Source organism: Anopheles ziemanni, chromosome X (assembly GCF_943734765.1).
Source record: "Anopheles ziemanni chromosome X, idAnoZiCoDA_A2_x.2, whole genome shotgun sequence".
In the NCBI taxonomy this organism is placed as follows: domain Eukaryota; kingdom Metazoa; phylum Arthropoda; class Insecta; order Diptera; family Culicidae; genus Anopheles; species Anopheles ziemanni.
Window position 1 is genome coordinate 5,487,546 of NC_080707.1, and position 25,890 is coordinate 5,513,435.

Genomic DNA, 25,890 nt, shown 5'->3' on the forward strand with positions numbered 1-25,890 from the left:
GACATCCAATGTGATAACCTTGTCATGTTAGAAGAGTTTTTGAAATTGATTATTGGCTTCCCGAAGGTAGAGAACCTTCTGACAGATAAAATCGAATACGTAACGTAGTCTACCCGGCCTGTACTTGACTTCAAGCAATAGGCTATCCCAATGAAATCTATATTACAACGCAACTCCTTTGCTCAATTTCTTCAAATCATACATTTTGCCAGAATAGTAAATACCAGAAGAATGTGAAGTTTAGCTCTTAGTAACCCTGCCAAGCTGTAAGTTCATCGGTGAAATTCCTGCCCAGACAGAGAGACAACGGTCACACCAGCACGTGCCGGTGTTTGTGCAGCTCACCAATCAAACATGCGGTACGGTTGAACCCCTAAGGAGGTGCACCGAAGGGAAAAACCGAACCCCCGAACGGAACCAGTGTATAGCTAGTGTGAATGGTGGTTACCCCTCCCGTGCGTTGCTGCAGCTGATCGCAAAAATGGTGAACCTTATGCAGCTGATGCGCTGGATTCCGCTCTGCACCGTGTTTGTCGTCATACAAGGTAAGTACACCGTTTGCATGGGGTGTGTCGTGCAGGTATGATCCTTACCAATGTTGGTGTTCCAAGTAAACAACCGTGCAAATCCTAGTTCTAAGCTCGGAGAACGGATATAAGAGTCGAAAGGCAAAACATGAGTCATAGACTGCCGAGAAATAAAAAAAGAGCTAGAAATGGAGAAACCTTCACATTACAAGAAAACGAAAGCGACTTCTCCGTTGGAATAATGAACAATTGGCTGATTCGGTTCCCCCCCTCGGGCGGAATTGCGCTGGTATTAAATATTGCAGCTTTCGGGTGACGCGAAGTTGAAACTTCGCGAATGCCCCTGCTTTGGACATTCATTTGACATCCAGCCCACCATCATGACGTCCGTCACGGAGCGTACGGTGCGACGGGTTTGGCGTGGCGTGACGAACGTTACGCCAGTGCGCTGTAAAGCAATGGCGTCTGTTTCGTGTTGGCTCGGAGTGCTGCAGTTAAATTGTAAAACTGTATATCAGCTTTAAAAATGTAGTCCTACGGTGTGTGTGTATAAGCTTTATAAAGCCGGACTTAGTTCCCGGTGGGAAGGAACCCACAGAACTCGATTCCATTTCAAGTTCCGTTTTGCAAAGTGTTTTTGGAGACGCTTTACATAAACTACGAGTATGTCTACATAGAAGAGGAGCTCTAATTCATACATCTTTAAATCTAACTACGTTAAGTACTTCTACAACAAATTCATATTAACTTTAAAATCTTCGAATTGGCTTACATAACGTCAAGCTGCCTCCACGCAGCAGACTCCAAGTTCCAAGTTCTTAGTGTCACTCCCTTGTTTGCGAACTCAGATAATAGAGCAGTTTGGAGCACGTTAGGCGCGCCTCAATTCCAACAATATTTTATTCAATTGAACAAATTGAATAACTCTTCCGCCTATCCCCAGCAACAGCGAACTCCACCTCCCGCGTGCACAGACGGTTGGAGATTGATCTGCATGTGTGGTTACGCCTGTGAGACACCGACACCTACACCCTGGATCCTTCCAGAGCGATAGTCAACTTGTTCGCGTTGCGATTGGTAACGTGGCCTTTACGGGGGGGGGGTTGGGTTCTGGGCCTACGGAAAGAAACTGCACCGTCCGTTGGTTATGCAAAGCAGGGCCTCTACGTGAGCCTACCCCGCCCCGGGCACTCATCCCATTCGCCTTAGGACGTGCCCGCAGACGGTATCCTTCGATTCGGTTCCAAAACAAAACACAATCGAACGAAAGTGAAACGTGCCCGGGACGCGTTGACATTATGAAATATGAAATGCTGGTAGGTGGGCGGGCTCTCACAAAAAAAACACAAGAATCAACTCCTTTCGACCCCGAATCGAACCGTGCTCGGTGGCACAGGTCCTTGATGGCTGGGAAGGCTTTCCCCCTCCCAGGCGTGAATGTCGGTAAGATTCACTCACACTCACATTCGGCACAAATGGCGTGAAATTGTCGTGCGACGTATATCTCCACACGTCGTGTCAGGAAAGCCCCGGTTGACGTATCGACTGGGAACGCAGCTGGCCCCGAGAAACACACACACACACACAGTGGATGACAAGTGTGATCTCGCGAGGTGTGACACGATGGCTGTCGGCTTGTTGGTCGAACGCCTTTCCGGTTGTTCGATTCCAGGATCCCGTACTCTTGATTTCTTTTTTGGGAGTCCTTTGAACGAACGGAAAAGTGGTGATGTGTGGTGATTCGAGTCGCTTCATCACGTACGGAGTCGGGTATGTCGGGCAGACCGAAGAAGGTAATGATTGAAAACGATATGCAAAATGTTCGTCCATAATTCGGACGGTGTGTGGGGCGCAGTCCTCCCGCAATAGCGGACGTACCCTGACGTGACTCTCGGATTCGGATCTGTTGCGCCCCCCCCCCCCCCCCCCCCGCAGCGGGCATGTGTTTGTGGACGAATCACCCACACAAACACGCGGTGATTCATTAGACGCGTTAGGACGCTCCAGTTGCTTCCTCAAACGACAACGATGCGTTGGGGGTCGTCTTCCGCTCATCCGACCGATGTCCAACAGGTGCAGGGCACCTGAGGAGCACCTTTGGGGAAAGGGAAGCCGGGGGTAAATCTCACCATCATCAGCCGAGCCGATCGAAATGTTGGAAAATCCTCAACCTTGCGTAACACACACATAAACCCAACAGGATTCCGGAAGCGCCATTCGAAAAAGGGATTTCGATTCGCGCGAGGCGAACGTTTGTCTCCAGCACGTCACCACGGTGCCATCTCAAGCACACACGCCGTACGCCGGTGCAATAAAGAAGACTGTTGCTGCCGCGCACTCTGCCGATGCCGCATCGATGCCGGAGCGAGAATTGCCAAAAGTTGCTGCAGGCTAAAATCGGCTTTCATTCCTTTGCCGGAAGCAAGGACACGCAAGGGTACGGTGGGCGTCGGCGGTCCGTCCGTTCGTTCGTTCGTTCGTTCGGTTTGGCTTCAAACGCTGGCCAGCACACCTGCTCCTCGTTCGTTTTGTGTGTGTGTGTGTGTGTGTGTGTGTGCGAGTGATCTATCGGTACACCATCGATAGAAGCCAGAGCCAGAGCAGGCCCAGCTAGGCCCAGCAGTCCCACCCCCCGGCGTTTTTGAAGTCCCCAACTCCGTACGGTGGCAGGCTCGAGCTGCATCGCTTTCATCACTCCGTACCCGTGCCAAGGGAAAGCCGAAGACCCGTCGCCGGCACGCTGCTGGCGAACCGGCAAAGTGGAAAGCCATCGCAATCGGATTTCCGGCTAACCATTAAGACGGCACATTCCAGGCGACGGGTGGAAAACGGGGGGGGGGGCCCAACCTGTCTACCGGTGACAAATAATGACGTTGAGCGCCTGATAGGATTGTCATTTAAACGGCTGCTCGGGCTGTGTGCTCCTCGTTCTGCATTCCACGCTGCAGCCATTTTCACGCCCCATCCACTTCTTCTACTCCTTCTTCTTCTTCTTCTTCTTCTGCACTTCAGCCCGCTTCCGGAAAGAGCCGGGAGTGTAACGGAGGAGATCGATTTTCCCGAAGGCAGATGTCAAGCCGGGCAGGAGGACGCTACCATCGTGATCAATGGCTTCGAATGCTTCCAATTACCCGCGCGACGGCATCTGAGAAATGAACCTACAATTGGTTATTGTGTCTCGGCGTTCTAAAACGGATTTAATACATTTACTCCACCTTTTGTGCTGCCGATTGGAGTGCAGCTTTCTCGCCTCAAAGTAACAAGTGTTTGTAGCTTCTTTTTATTTAGGCAACCTGAGCGGAGAGGAAATCCCGCTGTCAATTGATAAACAGGAGCTTTGTAACAAGTTTTAGGCGAACGAGTCCAGAATTATCAGCTTCTGTTAACACGTTGGCTGCCAAGCGTTTTTAGCACACTTTTTTAGAACAATCCTTTTTAATAAAATTTGCTTAAAACATTTATTAAACCAACCATTTTTGAAGGCTAAGCAAAAACTTTGCTTCTCAAAGAATTGACATAAAATATTACTATAATTTTTATGTTGCATTTTCATTTGTTTATGGTTAAAACACTTTTTAGAACTTTTTAGAACTATCACCCACTTTTGATATGGCAGTCAACGTGTTAAACGTCAATCTGGGAATGGATTTGTTTTGGTTTGGTTTCGAAAAGAATTACCGAAAGCGCACTGCAGCGAAATTGACAAAGCATGCGTGAGATGTGAACTCTCTCGTATTCATAAATAAGTATTTCCACTTAAGAATAATTAAAAGGATTCGCAAATCCCTTTAGAATCACTTTCAACGAGTTGAAACTAAAATTATAAACACTGTGCAAAGATAAACAATCTCTGAGGATTGATACACAGTAGCTTTGTAAGATTACGTGGACATAATTTCACATCTTTTTATCAGCTTCTATTTATATATCGTTAAACGTCAAAATGGAAATGGATTTGTTTGGATTTAGTTTCTAAAATAATTACCAAAAGCATCCTACAGCCAAATTGAGAGATGTAAACTTCCGCGTACGTATTCGTTCTTAAGAATAGTTGAAAGGATTTGCCAAACCCCTTTAGAATAACTATCAAACGATGAAATTGAAATTATAAAAATTGCTCAAAAAGCAACACTAGAGATGGGTAACTCTGATTCTTATAAATCAACCTGAATGAATCTTTGCGTCGTTTTGGAGGTTTATAACTCGTTAAATTAGATTCTTTGAATAACAGATTGACGAAGCCATCAATGTTTTGAGTTTTAAATCTGCAAAGATCCATGAGTCAACCCGGATGATTCGTGCGTGATGGATTCATATTAATCAATCGTTCCAAAACAAATGGTAAGGGTTTGTGCTCGAGTGTTGCACAAACGCATGCTCACCGAAGCTGTTACTGTGATCAAGCCATTTATCCATCATTCCAAAGGTCCAGGACCCGTTTATTCCTTGCCTTACCGTGTTGAAATGTTTCACAAAAATCTCTAAAACAAATTGAAACTCTTGCCAACCCTGTGTCCTGTGCATTCCAGGCATTTGGGGCAGGAAAAGAGCCCAACGCTCGACCGCAGTCCGGCCGATAAACGTGAAACGGCATCCGCAACAACCGGGGTAACGCAATTAGAAACTTTACGCCATCGTAAAGCTCGTCCGGGTTGCGGCGGGAGCGTTTGGCTAACCGTTCGATCTGGAGTGGCTTTCCGGACGGCGGAAAGCCCAAACCGTGCAAACCGTGAACCGGGGGTGGGGGGGGGGGGGGGCACCGGCATTACCTGTGCATAAAATTTGCAAAGGTGCCACCAAACTCTCACTGTCACTTTTATTTTTTTTTGTTTCATCTCTGTTTGTTGCCTACATCGCACGGCAGCTCCACTCCGCACCAGCAAAATTGCAGTTCATGAAACTGAAAACTTCATCAGTTAATCTCCTCATTGCTACCACGAGGTAGGTGTGGGGGGGGGGGGGGGGGGGGGAGGTGGGAAAGGGTTTTCCCGTCAGTGGCGTCGCAAGCTGTGCGCTCCAGGTTCTGGGCAACGGAACGTCGACTCGGGCCGGGAAGCTGGCGAGAAAAACTCGGTAACGTAATTATTCCACCCGGTAGCCGCCATCCTCCGATGCGAATGACAAATCCCGGGGTCCCTCGGTTCTCGGTGGATGTGGAATTCGAAGGGGGGGGCGCGCCGACTCGTCATCATCGTCACGATCATCTTTACCATCATCCCGGAGCTCGGATGGCCCGTCTCCGAGAGCCCGTGCAGACTGGTAACGGGTTTGCAAAGTCATTCCATTTTTGTAGAGAAAGAGGCGTGCCCGGTGGTGAGCGGGGGGTGATAAACCGGAGCAGCGAAATTGCTTCCATTGCAGGGTGACAGACGGGCAGGAAAGAGCGCCGTAAGAACGGTGTGGTGGTAGTACATGACAGAAAGTGAGATAACTGGTAGAACATGAGCCGGAAACATAAACTGAAACAATGTTCCAACCCGGGACGGGAAGAAGACGGGTAAGTGTAACCGGTACCGAGGGGGGGGGGGGGGGGGGGAAGACGAGAGGCAAGAAGGAGACAGACCAACGCCGTGCCTTTCGGTCTCGGTCACAGTATCACATTTCACTTGCCAGTTTTCACAATATTCACACTCAAAGGAAGCGATCCCGGTTTCCAGAACTTGGTGACAGCGAGGAAGAACATCAGGGAGCGAGGGGGTTCGGGGGGGGAACGGACAACAAAAGCCGAGAAAAGCCTCCACGGAAACGCGCTCGGGAAGACGATGGAGGGGAGGAAAAGTTTTAAGTTTTTGTTTCTCGCTTACCGCTCGGCTCCGGAACGGCTCCGGAACGCTCCGGAAGAAAACTCCCCGTGAGTGGGGAAAGTGGCGGGCGGGGGGGGGGGGGGGGGGATGGGAGTTCGCTTGCGAAACATTTTACAACAATATCAAATCATATTTTCCCAATTATAATTAACTGCATTACACTTCGGGGGCTTCAACTTCCGAGCCGCTCCGTGCCGGTTCCGCAACCAACTCCCGGCCGCGGAACGGAGCTACTACCGTCGGCGGGAGGCTCTAAGGCGCTTTTCTCGTTCTGCGGATTGCTTCCCCCCCTCACCCCTTCTTCTGCTCCCCACTTGCGTCTCATTTCATTGCCAGTGAAAACTCCTTACACGCCATTTTAATTACGGTTAGCGCACGGTGGAGCAGGGAAGCGTTACCTACCGTGACGCGCAAAGTAATTCCCGTGGTTGGAACGGAACGGGCGCCCCCCTGAAGATAGGGGGGGGTTTCTCATTCCGCGGCGACGACAAAACAAAACAAAGTGGACCTAACGAGGCGTTCTGAAGCGGTTCATTTCATAGATGTCGTTAAAAACAGTACGTTTATCGTCGCCAGGCGACTGCAGTGGGTTCATGGATCAACGTTCCACATCCTACCATCACCGTTGGGGGGTATGTGTGGGTACTATAATCCGCTCCTGCTGGTGGCTATCTCCCCCCTCCCCCCCCCCCAGGCCATCCTGTACGCCCCTCATCGCCAATCATCGATCGCATCTGACGATACGTTTGCCAACGCGACAACGCATTAGTTCGCGAACCCACTCGGCGTAATGTCCTGCCATGGTTTTGCGGAGCGATTAGAACACGCCGGAACTGACCAACATCGACCCTCACCGCTGCTACATTCTCGTGTTTCCCATCGACAAAGGGCATGGTATGAATTTGTACGTTCTCATTATCACCGACGACTGGGGCGAGCTCCCGAACGGAGCGGAGCACATCGAACATGCACATTTGTTCCGCTTATCCCAACGCATAAACCACAATTGTCCTCGCACGCAGGGATACGCAACTCTGTGACCAGTACGCTCCTCTTTATTCTAGAAAACTCCACATCGCGAACTGAGCCAACGAAACTCAGTGCTAGTTCTAATCTTGAAATATTTATCAACAACCGGAATCATGAATCAATCACCTCCCTTGATTCCTTGTGACAAACGGAGTTGCCAACCACTGCCTTCAAACACGCTTCGGATATGCCTTACCAAAACCGGCGTTATCTCATCGCTTTCCGCTGCGCTTACACCACTCGATGCACTCACCATGGTGGAAATTATGCCCTTGCAACCACCCCTCCCTCCCTCCCTCCCTCCCTCCCTCCCTCTCAAGTACGGCGGACCGCGAAGCACGTAGTTTGCCGCAAAAGGTTAAATGCACACTTCCGGGAAAAAAAGTGCATCGTCAGCGATATTGAAATCAAACGACCGCACTTTCCACCAGCACCATTTTCCGCCGGTTGGGGGGGGGGGGTTGAGGGTAGGAAAATCGCTCGCTCCTTCGGCTATTGATGAGCTTTCAATGCAACCTGGTGGAAGATTGGAAAGACGATTTATGTGGCTGTCGGTGGCGGAACGTTGAACTAGAAAAAAACGAACACAATTGTAAAACAAACACGGGAAGTCGTAAGTGGATTTCCACCTCGTTCCCACCAACAATCGGAAAAGGAAAACCCCGAAACTGGGAAACAGCAAACCTAAGCGTATATTCTCGTAAGTAAGTTGTTTGAAAGTTGTCAGTCACGATAAACGAAAAATTATTTATTCAAATGAATTAAAAAATCAAACTTTCCGTTTCTAACAAATATTATTACATTTCTGTGTATTACTCCACTCATTCACACACAACGTTACGGTTGGGAAAACCTCATTGTTGCTTAATAGTTCACAAAATAAAACGAATGTATGTTGTACACTTTCCACCCGCCCCTTCACACTGAACTTCCCACCGTGCTGGTGGTTGGCTTTCCATTTAATTTCATTTCACCAACACCACACCGGGGTGGGGACCGCTAGGGTCGGTGTTACGGACGAGTGCCGTAAAGTGCAATCATGCAAATGGACGTAATGAAAAGGCTCGATTTTCCAGCAGCAGGTCGGAAAAACGCTCGGGTTGCTCGGGAAAACCCGTTCGCTACGAAGTGAGATGGTGAGACATGCCGTCGCTGATGGAGGTTCCGGGGGTGTGTGAGGCGAAGTAACGTGGATGGAGGGGGTGCCAAAAGGTGGTGGTGGTGCAAGAATTACTACCAATATGGTTGGCCAAATTAGGCGGAGGGTGCGGTCGGCGTGGCGTGTGGGGTTTTTGCGCGCGATAATTGATTCATTTGCGCTCGGGAAATGCTTTTCCTATCGTTCCACGTGCACGATAATAACTATGCTCGGCTGCTTCGGCATTCATTTGCATGCTGATCATCTCATTCAATTTTCCGCACAAAACGGAAGAACAGCCAGGGTTTAGGCGCCCGACACCTAGTTGCTTCTCGCGTGTTTTGCAATCGGCGGCAGATATTTAGATGATGATGCCTGGAAAACTTGCACGCCCCCCACTCCCCCCCCCCCCCCCCCCCCCACTGTTCGCTGATTTAATTTCCCGCGCCGAAAAACGTAACCCGTAACAGTTTTTGGCCATTTCGCTTTCGAACGGGTTCGCCCTCGGAAACCCCGGGAAAACCTCCCCCCCCCCCCAGCGATGGTGATGCATTTTCAGCTCGGCCAAGCGGAAACACACTTCGCGGTCGGCATTGGCAATGTACCGCCGGGTTCCTTGGTAGTAAATCGGAAAGCGGAAGCCCAACGACGATGTTTTCCCTTACGCCTCCGAAACCATTAGTGGACAAATGGGGCCCATCTGTTTTCCACCGGCACGGAAGAGATCACCTGCCGGGTCGGGTGTTTTCCATGGCAGCAGAAAAGTGGACCGACGATTTATTTGCCGCTCGTTGGGTGTTCGTGTCGTTGTTTGCTTTCGTTGATTGATTGCAAGAAAATCAAATGTAGCATCATGGATTGTCTCAGAAGTGCCATCATATAAGTTGCTTCATTTAACATTCTTTTCTCTCCTTTTAAAACAAATGTTTACTGCTATTGCACAATTGTGCAAGCATTTCGCAGTCTTTATCATTGCTCATTTTAACAACTTTTCTTTTGATTGTTTAAGAATAATGAACATGAATTAGCAAAAGTAATAATCCTGCACATTTCACAATATATAAATAATACTTAAAAATTGTATTCACATTTTCTTTATCGTTTAAGACTCTTTCAGTTTTAAAAACGACCGAAAAGTGAAACATTCATAACTTGTCAATTTTCTTGGTAGAAAATAATATGACATATTCTCTTCGAGAGCTATAGATGATGCTGCATCAATTAAAACTAAGCCAAATAAATATCATTCGAATGAACTAATATTACGGTAAATTGTAGTTGAATTTAAATTTTAATGGTTTTCATGGTTTAAGCGTGGTTAAAATTTTATAAATTTAAAAACGAAAATATGTATAGTGAATATAAGGTGTATGTTTTAGGGGCTTCAAGTTATAGCTGCTTGGGGCACGTAGTATGACACTAGAAAACATTGCTTTGGAAACATGCCCGAATGCTTTTTAAGGGTCATTTTGACCCCTATTTTGAAAACGCTATAACTTCACTATTTTAGAAAATTTTTCAAATCCGTAAACTGTTACGTTTTAGTATATTTATAGACTATCTTTTGGTGTTTTTAATTTTTTGATGTACCACTCCGCTTCCGCTAGCTCGGTGTATAGCTAAAAAGAACGATATTAGTCGAATTTTAATCCTTTTCAACTTTTACTCTTTCAAAATATTCAAACAAAAGATAGTCAACAAATATACTAAAAAGTAACAGTTTACGGATTTGAACATTTTTCAAAAATATTGAAGTTGTAGCGTTTTACAAGTAAGGGTCAAAATGACCCCTAAAAAGCATTCTAGGTATAGTCAAGTTGGTTCTCGGAACTGTTTTACATATAGCTTTCGATTTTCAGAAAAGCTTTATTTGTTTTGTAAAAATATTCAGCCGTTTTCGAGATATTAAAATCGAAAGCTGCGTTGGGGTCGAAATGACCCCAATTTGGATTCTAGTGTTAACCGTCTCTGCTCAGAGCATCAAGTTTAAAGATAATTATCGAACATTTATAGTTTCTTTCACTCCATTTTCAGAACAACTTCCATTTGCTTGTAAGACCTGTTGTTTTCTTTCCGATAAGTGAAAATGGATGACTAGCAATTAAAATGTGTGTTTTTGTGGAAATTTTAAGTTTGTTAAAACACAACCAGCTTCAAAGTTTCAAACTCAAATATCACAATGGTTTGGTCAGTTTGTTTTTTCAAGAGCTGTATTGCACTATTCGTCCTTTTGGAAATGCAAAACAAATCCATCGACGAGTGACCCCGGTGCCCTCCGCAGTGTTTGTTTGGCTTTTCGCATCGTTACGGGGCGAAAGGTCAACGGGGAGGATTTTCCCCGCGAACCCAATCTCAAGCTCGGAAAGGCCAAGGAAATTTATGACTAACGATCAACTGGCCGGAGTGCACTTACTCACACACACTTACGGGGAGGGGGGTGAAACACAACACGAAGAAGGGAAGAAAATAGGGGGAGAAAATCCAGCTGCCTTCGCTGAAGATCAAGAGCTTGCCGGACGAGAGAAGATCCGCTAAGAACTCGAGGTTCCGCCCCGTTCTAGCGTAGTGCGGACATTTTGTGCACTAAAAACAACACACAAACACACACACTCAAAGGCTACGAGAGAAGGAAGGATGTCAGCCAGCACTTTTATGGACATTTGTCCACACACGTTTCAGCCCCCCCCCGTCCACCAGCTAGCGCCTCCACGACCATATGCGCCCTACGTCACTTTAATTTCTTCCAGCAGAATCTCTGCAGCGAGTCTCCTGGGAAAAAGTGTAGGGGTTGGGGGGGTGCATAAAACGGCACGGAAAGCTTCCTCGACGGGATTGAAGATTTTTACTGGGCCGAGTGTTTTTCGGGGATTTTTCCACACGCCGAGGAAGGGAGGGTTTCGAGGTCGGTGAAATCACGCTGAGACGGACGAAAAATCAAATAGAACGTCGCAGCACGGGAGGGAAAAAGACCCCGGGGGGGGGGAGGGGGGGGGGGGGGGTCTTTGGGCGAAGATGAACGAAGGAGGTAGGCTTGATGCGCCGATGGAACGGATTAGGGTGGTTTTTCCGCCGGCTTGACGACGATCGGGCACGACTTTTCCGCCCCCGCCCCCTGAAAGCGTTTGTTTTCCCTGCCACGAGGTGTGCGTGTATGGGTGTGTCGGTGCGTTTTCGGTCAAGAAATGGGTGTGTTTGGAATTTTTCCCGGTGCATCGATGAGGAAACCCCCCACCCCCCTCCCCCTCGTACGTGCTCGGGTTGTTCGCGAGCGCAAACATGCGGCGACATTCTTCACATCTTCACCAAGTACAAGCGGCGAGTAGGAGCGGGGTTGGTGGCGGTGGAGTGGCAAGAACGAAAGACTAGGGAGAAGGTGGGGAGGGGGAGGGGGGAAATCATTTATTTTCTAAATTGAGCGTAAAATCTCTGCAGCAAAACTCGTTCGCAATCTTTTCTCGCCCGTCGGTTGATGATTGTTCGTTTCTCGCTCCCTCTCCTTCTTTCTCCCTTTCTCTCTTTCTCTTCTTTTTTGTCACGCGAATGCCGTGCAGTCTGCCGGGAGCCGTCAACGGGAGCATTAGGCAAAAAAGGAAAGCGTCGCCGTTGCAAGCAAATAATAATGCGCAACATAAACAGTCTCCAGTGCAAAAGGTTTTCCCCCTCCCTGTCGACCCTCTCACTCAGGGGAAGGTGGGCCCGTGGCGGCTTCGTGGGAAAAATTTTCGCTGATCCAGACGATAACCCGGCGGGGGGGTGGTGGGGAAGGGGGGGGAGGGTACACGAATGGGTGGAAATGAAATAAAAATAGAGAACTCAGCGCTGCAACACAACACTTTTGGTGCCAGACGTCAACGTCAAAACGTTGGCTGCATTAGTGAAATGGATGGAAAAGTGCGCGGCAGGGGGATGGGGGGGGGGGGGGAGGATGTCTGGAAGGTAAAGGAAAGGAATAAAGTGGTCACAGTGGGTTGTACGAGCGGAGAAAAGAAAAGAAAGCTGGCTCCCTTTCGCTCTCTTTATTTGTACCTGAGCTCGCAGCAGATGGCACAGATAAATTACCTCCATCTCTCTTCTCTCTACAACATCCCCCCCCCCTCCCCACCCCTCTTGCACCTTCCTACCCTTACCATCCACCTCCACAAAGCCAGCACGTCCGAAGCCGTTTGATGCTGTCGGACCCTGATTTTCCCAAATGCATCGACTGAGACGAGTCGGCAAGTTTTCCTCAGGGAAACCGAAGGGGGGAAGGGGTACGTTTCCCGCTACTGCTGTTGTATGCAAATTATCGGACTCTTTGCCGAGACGTTTTTTCCGCCTGCTTGCAGCCTTGCACTCTGCTTCTTGAAAATCGTCAACCGGCGCGCGTAATACAATCTTCCCCGGCTGCATTTTCCCGGCTTTACACACCGATGCATTCTTCAACAGGCCGTGGAGAGGCGGGGGGGAATTAAATATGGAAACAGTATAAATAATTCCCGAACTCTACGGCCTTGCGAGCTCGCTAGATTGAGGGCGAAAGCCAACGGACGCCAGTTTTGATGTGAAAGTTTGCACCGACTACCGTCTATTTCCATTCTTGATGAATCATTTCATTACCGTGCATTTCATTTACATTCCTTGTTTGAGGCGTTTAACGGCGGAAAATCTTAGAAAACTTTTGTAACACTTCATTGGCCCTGGGTAAGTGGATTTTGAAGCTTCTTGAAGGTATTATTGTTTTCATTCTGTTCAACTATTATTTTCAAGGACAATTTCAATGTTACAATTACATTACTTTTCTTCTACACTTTTAATTTCGTTTCATTAGTTTGCGTTTCTATCAATCTTATGTACTCTAGTGAAGGGAAAGTTTTCTTTTATTAGAGTCGAACTGTCAGTTCTTTCTTTACAAACACCAACTTCCTGACAATATTTGGGTCCAAACTCTAGCGAACGAACACCAACTGGAAGGAAAACGAAAACTAGAAAGTCGAAGTTAAAAAGACAGCTATTGAGCGCAGCTGCCCCCACTGCCTTATCTGTGCAACACTGTGCATTCTCGACTGTGTTGGCCCGACGGGAGCGCGCCGGCAGCTATTGACCCATCAGCATTCCACAGCGTGCCGGAACGCCCAGCATGCGGAAGGTGTCGGACCGTGCGGGATTCCTTGAGCGTTTTCTTTTCGCCGGGGGAAAACATTCACACCAGGTGTGGGTTCGTTTGCATGTTAGCCCTCGTCCTCCTGCCTGAGCAACAATGGAAGCTACGTTCTACGGTGCTGAATAAGTGTTGCGACAAGTAGCTCTTTTGAAATGCGAACGGAGCGAAGATTCACTCTAAGTGCGAACGGTATTTGCCCAAAAGAGGAGCGCATTAAGAGAGGTACGGAATGTGATCATACTGTTCAGCAATTTATTATAGCACTAAGAGGAATTTCATACGAATAAAATAAATCAGATAATTTCTTAGTATAGGCAGAATATCTGATAGCACTGATTTGCTCTATAGTAGCTCACCGACGAGGTACCTCTTTCTTCTAAAAAACAAATGTTCAACACATCTACGAAATGAAGACATGAAATTCACAGTGCAAAAAAGGACACTGTTTGTGAGTTCACGAATTCGGGAAAATATGGGAAAACTTTCCGGCATGGAATTTACCTAGCCATCCTTCCGCACTGTGCTTCCCGTTCGGTGTGCATTTTCTCCCCTCGCTGGCAAAAACAAGGCAGTATTTCGTCGAAATGGTTAGTCACCTGTATGGTTTAATATATGACATGCCTTTTTCTTTTTTGATTTGCTTGAATTGGTTGAAATGTTTTGTTTTCATCATGTCCAATTTGTTACAAAAACACCATGAAAATTTTTTGTTATTTAAAATATTGTTAAGTAGCAGTCTTTGGTTATTAAAATTATCCATGATAAGTTAAAAAAAAAAGCAAAGGAGAAAAGTTGAATATCGTTTCATCATATCCACTAAACATTGAATTGCAAAGGAAAAGTGACAACGAACTGGCAAAATGAGAACAGATAAACAAGAACGAAAGTCTACCACGAATCAAACAGGAGTAAAGTGCTTTTGCAAAACGAGTTTACCACAAGCAAAAGCCGGAAAGGGGAAAAGATGTTGGAAGTTGGGAAAAAATTTATCAAGAAAGGAAGTGGAGAAAAAAAAGGTCATGACATTTCATAATCAAATGCGCCGACAAGGGATGAAGAGAAAGAGAGGTTGAAAAGTCACAAAACTTTCACATGCACATGTGCGTGTATTTTTCTTTTCAATAAACTTGAATGAACTCTTCAAAAAAAAGCTTCACTGTGCGCGGGGGGGGGGGGGGAACAAGCAGACGGGCGGCAATAAAGATATCGGGAACGAAAATCGGGACACAAAAAACAAAACCCTTACATTTTCCAAATGGGTAACGCAAACGTTGCGTGTTGCGGCAGCCAGGGGCTGACCTTGTTGAAGGATAGTTTTCACAACAACTAAGGGAGGTGGAGGGGGGGTGTGGATGAAAGAAAAGTCGTTACGCAGTCGTTACGCAGTCCATTGGAGTCGCAAACACGTGTCGTCTATGTTTGCCGCTTCATTGGTTCGGCTCATTTTTGCCCGACGGTTTTTCCCCGGTCGGTGGGTTCGTCAACTTGTTCTGCAACATTTTCTCACGACCTCCCCCCCCTCGGCCATCACCCTACTGCTTCATTTTTCTCGTCACAACCTCGTCATAGCTGGGTCGAGTCCTTACGAGAAAAAAAAATATCTCACTTCATTGACGCTCGGACGGAACGAGTTTTGTTTATGATACATCCTTTGCTGGAAACGTCCTTGTTGCGCCTGAGTCCACTCCAATCGATGTGTGTCCGTGTGTGTGTATGTGTTTGTACCTGATTGACAAACCTCCCTTCGCTTCCTGCTTCACCTCTTTCCCTCAGGGTTAACGCTCGTAAAACACGAGGGGCCACCCAGAATTAATGATACGGAAGTCATAATCTGGAGCTGGCTGCGAAGTGAAGATTGATCGTTGATTACTGACCGGTTGCTGGTGTCGTGGCCCCCCCTCTGTCCACCCTCGACCCCGGCTGTTTGGCTCCGGAGTTATGGGAAATGATGAATTTCAAGTGATTCTCGAAGCGAGCGAAAGGTTACCGATAGATGAGGGCGATTGATTGATATTGGTTATATGGCTCCATTAGGACGTCTTGGCTTTCATGAGGAGGAGGGAGAGGAGTGTACTGGATCGTGACACTCCGAGCAGTTACCGATGTAGGTACACTCATACCTCGTTTTTTTATGTTGTGCTATTTGCCAGAATTGATCGAACTTCCGGAACAACCTTTCGCAAATATGTTGAGATAGCTTTAAACTCCTATCTCCTGGAACTAGACAGGTTTACCATATATTACGTTTCGACTTGAATCGATTTTTGATGCCTTGAATTTCCACTCCAGTTCACCTTATTCTAGTCATTCTGTACTCGTTCGACCTCATTGTTGTAGCTAGTTTTAGTTGAAAATGTTTTTAGGAACCTACAACCATAGTAGGAATATCTCAATATCGACAATTTATTATAGTCATTCGCTTGTTGGGTACAACCATCTGTCCATAACGGCGCCGTAAACAACACTTTGGAATAAGCAAATAAAATGGTTGGCTGCTCGAGGTCTGAGTTTTTGTTTACTTTTGGAATTTCGACAGAGCGCGCTGAGAAAACCCGTAGTTTGGAATACAGTCTTAGAGGTTATTCCCAGAAGTTGTTCACCTAGTTGAAAGTTTTAGTCTGCATCGAGCTTAATGTGTGTTTCTCGAGATAGGCTTTGTCTTCTTGGTCCTGGAAGAAGACTCAGAATTCTTCGTAATGTTGTCAGAAGCGCACAGGACGTAACCCGTGAGCGTCCTTAACCCTTAACGGTTGGCCTGTTACGAGGCAATGTCGATAATTTGGAGAATGTTGATTCGCATCAACAATTTCATTTCATTCCAACCCGGTTGGTTTATGAAGTTGGCGTACAATCATTCCGTTCCTCCTCGGCGCTCAACCCCCGCCATATGCCGGGGAGCTACCCTTGGGGGGTTACAACTGTCAAACATCTGTGCTCCGCCGCGCCTGATGGTCCCCAAGTCCCCTGCAAATGGAGCCCCAAAATTCGGCAACCTCCGGTCGACTGTGTCGTGTTCCGATGTTGTGTTTTTGATGGAGGTAGTCGCCCGGTGTCTTCCCCACGACTGCAAAGATATTTTAGCGATCGGAGGAATGCGAAAATTGAACATTGCACAGTCCAGCTGAGGACCGACCGATTACACGGCAGTTGTTAAGGACACAATCATCGGTATCCATTTCATCGCCCAACCCCCCCACGGTCTCTTCATCCTCCTCCTGCCCGGGTAAGCTCTTTGCTTCGGGGGGTGGCTGTTGTTCCGCAACGATTCTCGGTATCTTAAACTTTGCCGAAAAGTCGGATGAACCCTGGCTACTTGTCTAGCTCCAATGAGTTTGACCGGTCGATGCGCCATTCTTGAACGCACCAAGACATACTCAAGCGGCCTTTCGCAATCGATTCGTGTGGCGACCAACGTCTTGGTCGGATGTCGGCACGCACCGATACCGAGGAGATTACTGTGGTGAACTCTTCACCGTCGCTGCGGACGTGGAATGGCGTTGCCGGTGGAGCTCGACAAACTTAGCCTCCCGAACAGACCCCCCTCGTCCCCGTCCCGCAACCTCCAGCTCGACATCCGCATCGCGTTCCACTTCACTGTCCACCCGAAGTGCGCGTCGGATTGTTTAAGAAGCGGCAAATTAAAATAGATTGAAACTTTTGACTCTCAAGTCTTTCCACCCCCCCCCCCCCCCCCCCCCTCCGTCACTGCGTTTTGTTTTCCCTTCCGTTCCGGGACCCGGGCGAACGAGTGCTCTATCGATAATGCTTTTAAACACTTTATACACCACTTACCGATCCTGCCTCGAGCCATCGATGGCGACTACGTTTCACCTCCAACCCCCCTCCTACCCCCTCCGCCCACCTTCCTTCGCGCTTCGTGTTGAGTTGGGCTTTTCCTCCTTCCAAGCGCGCGCGCGCTGTCGTCAACTTCTTTACAACCCTCGCCTTCGCTGAGTGGCCTCTCTCTCTCGGCGAGTGGAAGGAAAGTTAAACCCAACCCGGTCCCGCGTCGCTCAGGGCTTTCTTCCCACCTCCCCCGCACCTAGGGGTATAAACATTTTTATTGGAGTGTCGCCGCATGCTTAGCAATGCTGATCACCCCTTTTCAACTCCTCCGCGACTCAGCTAAATAACTTCACCGCCGGAGCAGCTTGAGCGCACGGATCGATCGAAGAGGGCGCAGATGGTCACCACGGGAAAATCACCATCCGCCGACTGGCAGCGTAGGGGGGGGGGGGGGGGGGGGGGAGGGGAAAAAACACCCGCTGTGACTTCTTACAGTGCTTTTCAGCTGCATTTTGATTTGTTTCGCCTTTGTTATGAGTCGTATTCCTTGAAACAACGCAAAACAAAGCACAAGCGAGCAATCGCAGTGTGTCCACTCGCAATCCTTTCTTCAGCCCGGGGGGGGGGCGGGGGAAACCTTCGCAACAACAAAAAGTTAAACGCAGCGGAAAAACACACACACACACCCGCACAAATGGAGAAACATTTGCGCGGAGAAACTTTTCTGCAGCTGCTGCAAGTTTGCATTTTTCGGTATGTCTTTCTGGTGCTGGCGATTTTTCCGCTCCCCTCTCTTTTACCGTTTCATGGGACGGGATGTGGAGGGGGGGGGGGGGGGGGGGGGGGGATATGCCATTTGCTGAAAGGATTTTCCTCGCCATCGCGCGATCGGACGGCGCTGTGTTCTGTTTGAGTTAGGGATATAGATTAATTTGGATTGCAAAAATTTTCAACACAACCTGCGGCTCGCTGGCAACGCTGCATAATGGTAGATCCAACACTTCCCCCCCCCCCCCCCCCACCCATTTTCCCGCCAACTTTCGCCAAGAGGTTAGCGATGGGCAAACGAGCGCGTGAAGTTTTAGCGCCTGTTATAGTTTTATTCGGTTTTGCATAAAGTGAGGAAAATTGGGGTTATGCAGAAAGTTCGAATTGAACGGTGCTGTCTTGTCTTGTACTGTTTTGCCTGCACTTTGTTCAGGTTCTTATTGCATGCGCAAATGTTTGTTCTAGTCAATTTTGGGAACATCAACATACGGGAAAAGAATAAGTTGACGTTCTGCAAAGACACCCTTATAATGTTTATGATTCTCACGAGCAAATTGATTTAATGTTAAATTGAATAAGAAGGCAATATAAGAAAATCTTCTTTATCCTAACTGTAGCCTCAATTCCGTAGAGACTTCCGATAAGTATTATGTAAGCAAAATCCTCCGGTTAGATAAGTTCTAGGCAATTACTATACAGGAAAGTAAAACACCAGAAAACCAGGGTGAAATAGAAAGCTGTGCGGCAAGCTGCCTGAAAGGCGATGCCATCGAAAACTATCCCAGCCCGCGGTGGCCGGGTTCAAGAAGTAAATGAAAACATAAGCACGCACACAGGACGCTTTAGAGGGCGATTACAAATACTTACCCAAGTCTCGGGGACGTTCTGCAAGAGGCGAGATCGAGGATGCTTGATGACGTCTGACCGCACGAAGTGGTTCCATCCTTCAGATGCTTGAGCCGCTGAGGAGCGTCAGACAAGTAGCTCCTTTTTCCTTTGCTCTTATACACACACACACACACACTCGTGGGGTTGTGCTTTTTAAGCACCTCATTCCGACGGTGAAGGTTGGGTTAGTTTTATCACTTGTTTCAAGCTTACGCTCGGCGAGATAAACAAACATCCTTACTCAGCTCCGCCATTCCGCGGCTCGGCTTGACGATGGCGGGGGTAAGAGGAAGAGGGGGAAACAGGTGAAGGTGGGGGTGGACTCTCGGGAAAACCGTCCGGGCGAAATTTCACCTCGAAAGAAAAACGAGCGGTCCTTAGCAAAGTCAACAATTTGACACTTTACACGGGGCGCACACCACATATACACACACACACACACACTCGCCGTGCCGTGCGCCATTGTTCATCACTTTACCCGGAAACCGGAAAAGCATCCCCCACCCCCCCCCCCGCGCCCTCCCGCCTTCCTTGGGGCGTGGAAAAAGGTAGAAGTTCTGGCGGAGGGAAAGGAGCCAGCAAAAAGGCCCTACAATAACCTCACCTCTTATGGCAACGACGTCGGTCGGATCGCTCGTATCATAATGATCCTGCTTGGGGTTTGCTTGCTTACTTCCCGGTACACCCTTCGCCACTCCCCTCCCCTCTCTACTACCACCCGAAGAAGGGAGGATCGCTGCTGGGCGGAAAAGTCACCAAACTTCCGGACTTCCGGACATCCAGAACTTCTGGACAGGTGCTGGAGCGACATTTTCCGACAGCGAAAGCTGCACGAGAGCCACAATAACCTACCCCCCCCCCCCCCGCTGCTCTCTCCCTGCGTAAACCACCCCCTCTCACACGTTCGGTTCGAGTTTGTGTTTTGTCTTCCATTTAGAATTGTTTTTTTCCTCCTACATTTCCACTTTTTTGCCCGTCCGAGGCGTCGGCTCGACTTTTCACTGAGTGTCTTCCCCCCCCCCCCACGCCCTCCCTGCCCCAGGTCCTCAGTTAGTTTCACCCAACGTCACCCTCGCTGTGCCCGAGTGCTTCGGTTTTGTTTTCTTAGAAAATTGAGAAAATACGGGATAATATTTATCCTGCATACATACTTACACTCACCCAGCGGTACCCACCACTCAGCAGACCTATCCCATTCCCATTCCCCCGAAAACCTCGTCCGGGCAGCCCCAAGTGGGACGCGTGGGGAGGATCCTTCCGGACGCTTGGCAAGTGAGCTGTCTAATCTTATTTTTCGGCGAAGGCACTTTTCCCCCCCCACGACTTGTGTTGTCTGTATACATGTGTGTGTGTGTGTGGGTGGTTGGGTGTAAGAATTTTTGCTTCCATCGTCACCTTCGCCGGCGTTCCGGCACGAGGCAAAAGTGTCAAAAGTGTATCTGCTTAAGTTAGTTGTTCGCTTTTGCGTGACTCGAACCATTTCGATTCCATTCCGGCGAGCCGGGTTTTTGATATTTTATTAATCGATTCAAACGTGTTTGCATTTTGCTGTCGTGTAGTCCTCGGTGCCCTATTCCCCGTTTTTTTCCGACGCCCACCTTTCACCCAGGCAGAAACAAGTCGGGGGATCTGTTTAACCCTGCTCCCTTTGTCAACGTCATCATTGAAGTATGAAGTACTGTCGATATTTGGCAACTTTACTTTAACGTTGCTGGAGGTAAAGGTTCGTAAAAGTATTAGATATTCAGCAGATCCTATAAATGGGCATGTAAGAGGTATCATCTTATGTCAAGAGATAGGATTGAGCCGGAAGAGAATCATCAAACACCATAAACTTTCACGTAAATTGATATTGATATTCGGATAAACATTCTTTATTTGGTTCGACAATTGTTCTAAATTCCAAAACAAACTTGGCTCATATTTGACACTCACTGTTTGTGGAAGAGAAGCTTAACACGTTCCGTACCGCGTCACCCATAAATGGGTTCTAGTTCTAAAAACTTTTTGACCCATAAATAAATGAAAATGCAAGATAAAAATTAGAGTTACATTAAAAATAAGTTATTTGGGAAGCTAATTTTTTGCTTGGCCTTCGAAAACAATCGGTTTAACAAATATTATAAACCAATTTTAAATAAAAAGATTGTACTAAAAAATGTGCTAAAAACGCTTGGTACGCAAAGTGTTAATTTAATCCACTGTGATAAACTTTGATTGAAAAATAAATAGTTGAAGTGAAAATTATCAACTTGTCAGTGGTTTAACATTTCAATATGCTCTAACCAATAATAAAAACCTCTAGGCATAAAAGGAAAAAAAAAATCCAAGCGTAACTTTACCCGTTTCTATACCTTCCTGAGGTACACAAGCAAGTAAATAGTAACATCCACAAATTGACCACTCTCGAGCTAACTATCGAGCTCGTTACGTTACTTCCCGGTGAGCTGATGCTGCTTAAAGAGGTCTAGTTCAAGAGACCGCTACTCTGTGTAGCGTATGTATGATATGCAGGGCAAGCCCCCCGAAATGCATATGCATCAGCAACACACACACACACACATACACATGTTTGACCCGCTCGCCATTATTCGCCTGCAACAACTAACATGTGGAACGAGCTCGGTCAAATGAGCTCGCTTACAACACTTACAGCGCAATCCTTGTCGACGACGAGGATGACGACGTCGACGATGGTTCCGGCTTGCTCAACAGTTGATTATTATTCATGTAATGAATTCAAATTACCTCGGCTCCGGCTGCTCGGTGGACGGAGAGAGAGAGAGAGTTTGCTCGCGAAAAGCTACCGGAAACCGGTTACCGTCCACGAGCTGCCGGAAGCAGGTTGGAACCAGTCCAAGGCTAGGCGCAGCTGTTGGATCGTGTTGCTACCACTAGGTGAACGTCCATTCCACCTCTCCGCTGCGAGAACATTTTTCTTCACTCGTAACAATCGTGCAGCGTTGAAGGAAATGATGAACGTGGCGTCTTTGGTGGGGACTTCATGGAAATGCTCGCAAAATAAATAGCAAACTTCAAAATAAAGTATTGTAAGCCCATGTTTTCAAAAGGTATGTATTAAGAAACTTCCCTCTCGATAAGGAAACCCCACGTTCGGCAGGGAATCGAGATCGAGACGAGACGAAATCATTGGTCGAACAAATCATATCCAGCTTAAAGGTGTTCCAATACGGAACGGTACTGTTTACATTTCGTTCACCTTTCCCACATCCCCCCCCCCCCCTTCTCCCCTCTATCGACAACCCGAACCTGTCCGGAAAACTCAAATACCCAGTGATGGATGGCTGCAGGTATCAGCAACACGTTGTCGGTGGAATGGGGGGGAAAAACTCACTTCGACATTGTACGTTCTGTTTTGCGGATGGAAAGTAGCCCGGGGAGAAACTCTCCGAGCTATACATGTGTGTGTGTGTAGGGAATCTAATCGCGTAGGATATTTGCTTTTCAAAACTTTTTTTCCCCCTTCCCATTCCTCCCGGTCTTCCGCAACAACAATGCGTCTCCAAACCGCCTGCGGACAAGAAGGATGCCGAAATATGTTTTTCCGCTCGCCTTACATTTCCTTCGCCGGATGTTTTTCCTATTTCCTGGCAATGAATTTAATGGAAAAGCCATTTCTCCGGCCAAACAGCTCCCCATGCCCTCCATCCATCCGTGCCCGAGAAGAAGTTTTCATGTACGAGTTGCGAGTGTTTTGATTTCGTTCGGTAAGAAAAAAAAACTTTCCTTTTCAAACTTCTCCCAAACTCCCGAAAAATATGTACCCGAGACGGCATCGAGCATGTGATTTCGAGTCGATCGAGCAATCCCGAACGCAAACGGAAAGCAAGCGCGGCTATTTTCTTAAACTCTCTCCCCACTTCCTCCAGCACCCACGGCACTGGTTTCCCCTCCCTCCCTCCCTCCCTTCAACGCCATTCAAATTTTCAAACGGCACTCGATGGCTTCATCGGATCATCGGATAACGTTTATTTTTATTGCTTGTTTTATATTTCAACAGTTTCCGCTAAATCGTTTACGAGCGATGCGAGCCGTGGGACCGCACTTTTTCTCTCCCCTCGTCTCTCCCGTTCTGTATTTCGTTTTGTGCGTCTCCTAGCCGGCATGCCACGACCGATTGTTGGCGGTCAAACATTCAATAAGTGTGATGCCGCGCTCATGATTACTGTCAGACTCGTGTGGACGATTTTCTTCGATGTGTGATTGGTGGGACGACACACACATACATATGTGTTCGTGAGTTTTTTTAACAGTGGAAAAAGTAGTCAATTGTGCTTCCTGCTTCCTCCCCGGGTGAATACTTTGACGTTTTGGGAGGGGGAATGGAATGCTATTGAAAAGCGCAATTTTTTTTTGTTGATCTGCTTATCAATATGACCAGACCACAGTTTTCCGTCTGATGAAAATTTGAAAAAAATAAGATTGCTTTAATCCACCAGGCGTCTCCATTTCCGTGAAACTCTTGTAAGGATCGTTACGTGATAAACACTAGTTAAAACGTTGCACTAAGCCATTGATCCTGTAGCTTTTATTTTTCCTATAAACTTTTAAGAGGAAACACTATTAAATCCGTGGATAACATAAATGCTAAAAACCACCATGCGTCTCCATTTGCACGAAACTCTGGGAAAAGTCGTTAGGTTTCACACCATTTCTCCTTCCGAGTTAATAAATTTAGAGAAGAAAAACGTTGGTAAGGTTTTTAAATGTTTACCAATACTTTGTTAAGAGAGGACAGTTCTTAATTGTTATGAAAACGATGTCAACCACCAGGCGTCTCCACCGAAATTCTTAGTAGAGTTTTGTGGTTTTCTCACATACCGACCCCGGAACAAGCGTCAAAAAACCCCCTGCAAAGAATTGATTATATTTGCATAATTATCAACATGTTCGCCGAAGAGGGTTGTTTTAATTACGAGCTTGCCCGATTCCAAAAATGTTAAAAACCACCAGGCGTCTCCATTTGGATAAACATTTTAATAAACCGAGACGGGCTGAAAAATGATTAAAATAGTTTTCATCAAAATCCATATATGTTCTAGCATGGTGGGATGAGTTTTTCTTTTTCTGTGAAAAGAAACGTACAGTTAAAAAAAACCAGCTTGAAAAGGTTTTCGGGAAGGAGATGATGGATGGTGGTTGGCGTAATGAAGCCACAAATGTCACTCACTTTACCACAGTTATCTACACAGTCAGCCACACATGGGGCAGATACACCTACACACACACACACACACACACACACACACACACACACACATACACAGTAAGGCTGTATCGGTCGATATGGTTTCCTTAAGCGATAAATTACGAGAGCTGACGATTGTAACGAATCCATCTTCCACCAATCTGAACCGGTATGATGAATTTGCGACCAACCACCTTCTTCCAGGGAAGCGGCTTTGCGGCGTATAATCATCAGTCAAGTGGAAAACACGAACCCCGCCCTCGGCGGCGCGATGAGTGAACGACGGGTTGGTTTTGCGCCTAGCGAGGGAACTATGGAAATTAATTAATGTTTAATCCAGAGATATGGATGCAATTTATCTCCCAGCATCGGCAAACCGTGGCGGAAAGGACGAGCTTTCCAACGATTTTTAGCTGGCAAACCTTCTTTCTTTCAATTGACAATTTATTTAACGTACAAAAATCGAATGTAGAAGAAACCAAAGCGAAACAAAAAGTAGGTAAAAAAGGATCGCTTGGGGGGTTCGTTGTCTCTTCTCTGATTGACACTTATCCGCAAAATGAAAGCGAGATGACAAGCTTTTCCCCGGAATCCTGAAATTGGTGTCTCCTGTGTACACGGATGGATGTGTCGGTGGGATTGGTGTTTCAGTGCTCAATTAGCGCACAAAAGGGTGCCTTAGGTGTAATCATTTCCATTTAGTCGGGGATTTAGGGCTCGTTTGCGTGCGAAGAAGAGGAGCTGATTTGAGGTGCTCAGCTTTCTATTACCATGAGAGTAGCATACAACAATACCACAGCATTGTGCCGCAGGAGATATTGTTGACGAAGCGTTATTGTTTCTTCAAAACCATGCGTTCCTCGAAACAGGTGAGCTTACGTTCGTTTAAATTCTCCTTCCTCCAGTGGAAAGGGTGAAGCATTTCAAATAAGTTATCTTCGTTGACTCTAAACAACCAGCCCTTCAAACACCGTTGAATGTTTCCGCACCCCACTACCTGCCTTTCCTATAAAAGGTTGGCTGCGAAAAGCCGACGGTAGGTGAAAACTTCCCGTCACCGCAAACGCTCGTAAATTAACAGGTCAGAGTAAGACAATCCCGCCACTGGCGTTGACCACCGTTCCGATCGAAGCGGGCGGACCTTAATGAAACCCGGTGAGTGATGCTGCTGATGGTTTAATTATCGGATTGATAGATTAGCCCACCACTTCCCACACCTCCCCTCTTCCACTTCATCGTGACCAGATGACGAGCTAATTAGAGGCGAGCAACTTTAAAAGTCGCTAACACCAGCGTCACGGTTAACGCACCGGTAGTAAATCTTTTGCTAAATTAGTCCAAACCGCTGCACCGGTGCTGGTGAGTGCACTTTTCGGCAGAGATTCGTCCGATGCGAGGAAATCGACGTTCCGACAGCCTCAACCTCATAGTATGAACACTTTAACGAGGCCCGGGAAATAAAGTTCAGTGTGCAGCGAACGTAACGCTTGCCTAGAGGTTGCTGTCGGTTGGCATTTTCACATTACTTGCGCGCATCCAATTAGCCTCGTCTGGCCACGGTGTTGGTTTTCCGCAAAACCTGTTTCCCCCCCAATAGCTGA

At 47.3% G+C, this 25,890-nt stretch overlaps 1 protein-coding gene across 1 annotated transcript in view; it reads left to right on the forward strand.

Annotated features, from left to right (window-relative positions):
• Positions 1-481: 481 nt before the first annotated feature.
• LOC131291276 (uncharacterized) overlaps positions 482-25,890 on the forward strand; it is a 51,833-nt gene continuing 26,424 nt past the window's right edge. Inside the window, exon 1 of the mRNA XM_058320465.1 lies at positions 482-545. Coding sequence (XP_058176448.1) covers positions 482-545 — 64 coding nt within the window. The remainder of the gene's footprint in view (positions 546-25,890) is intronic.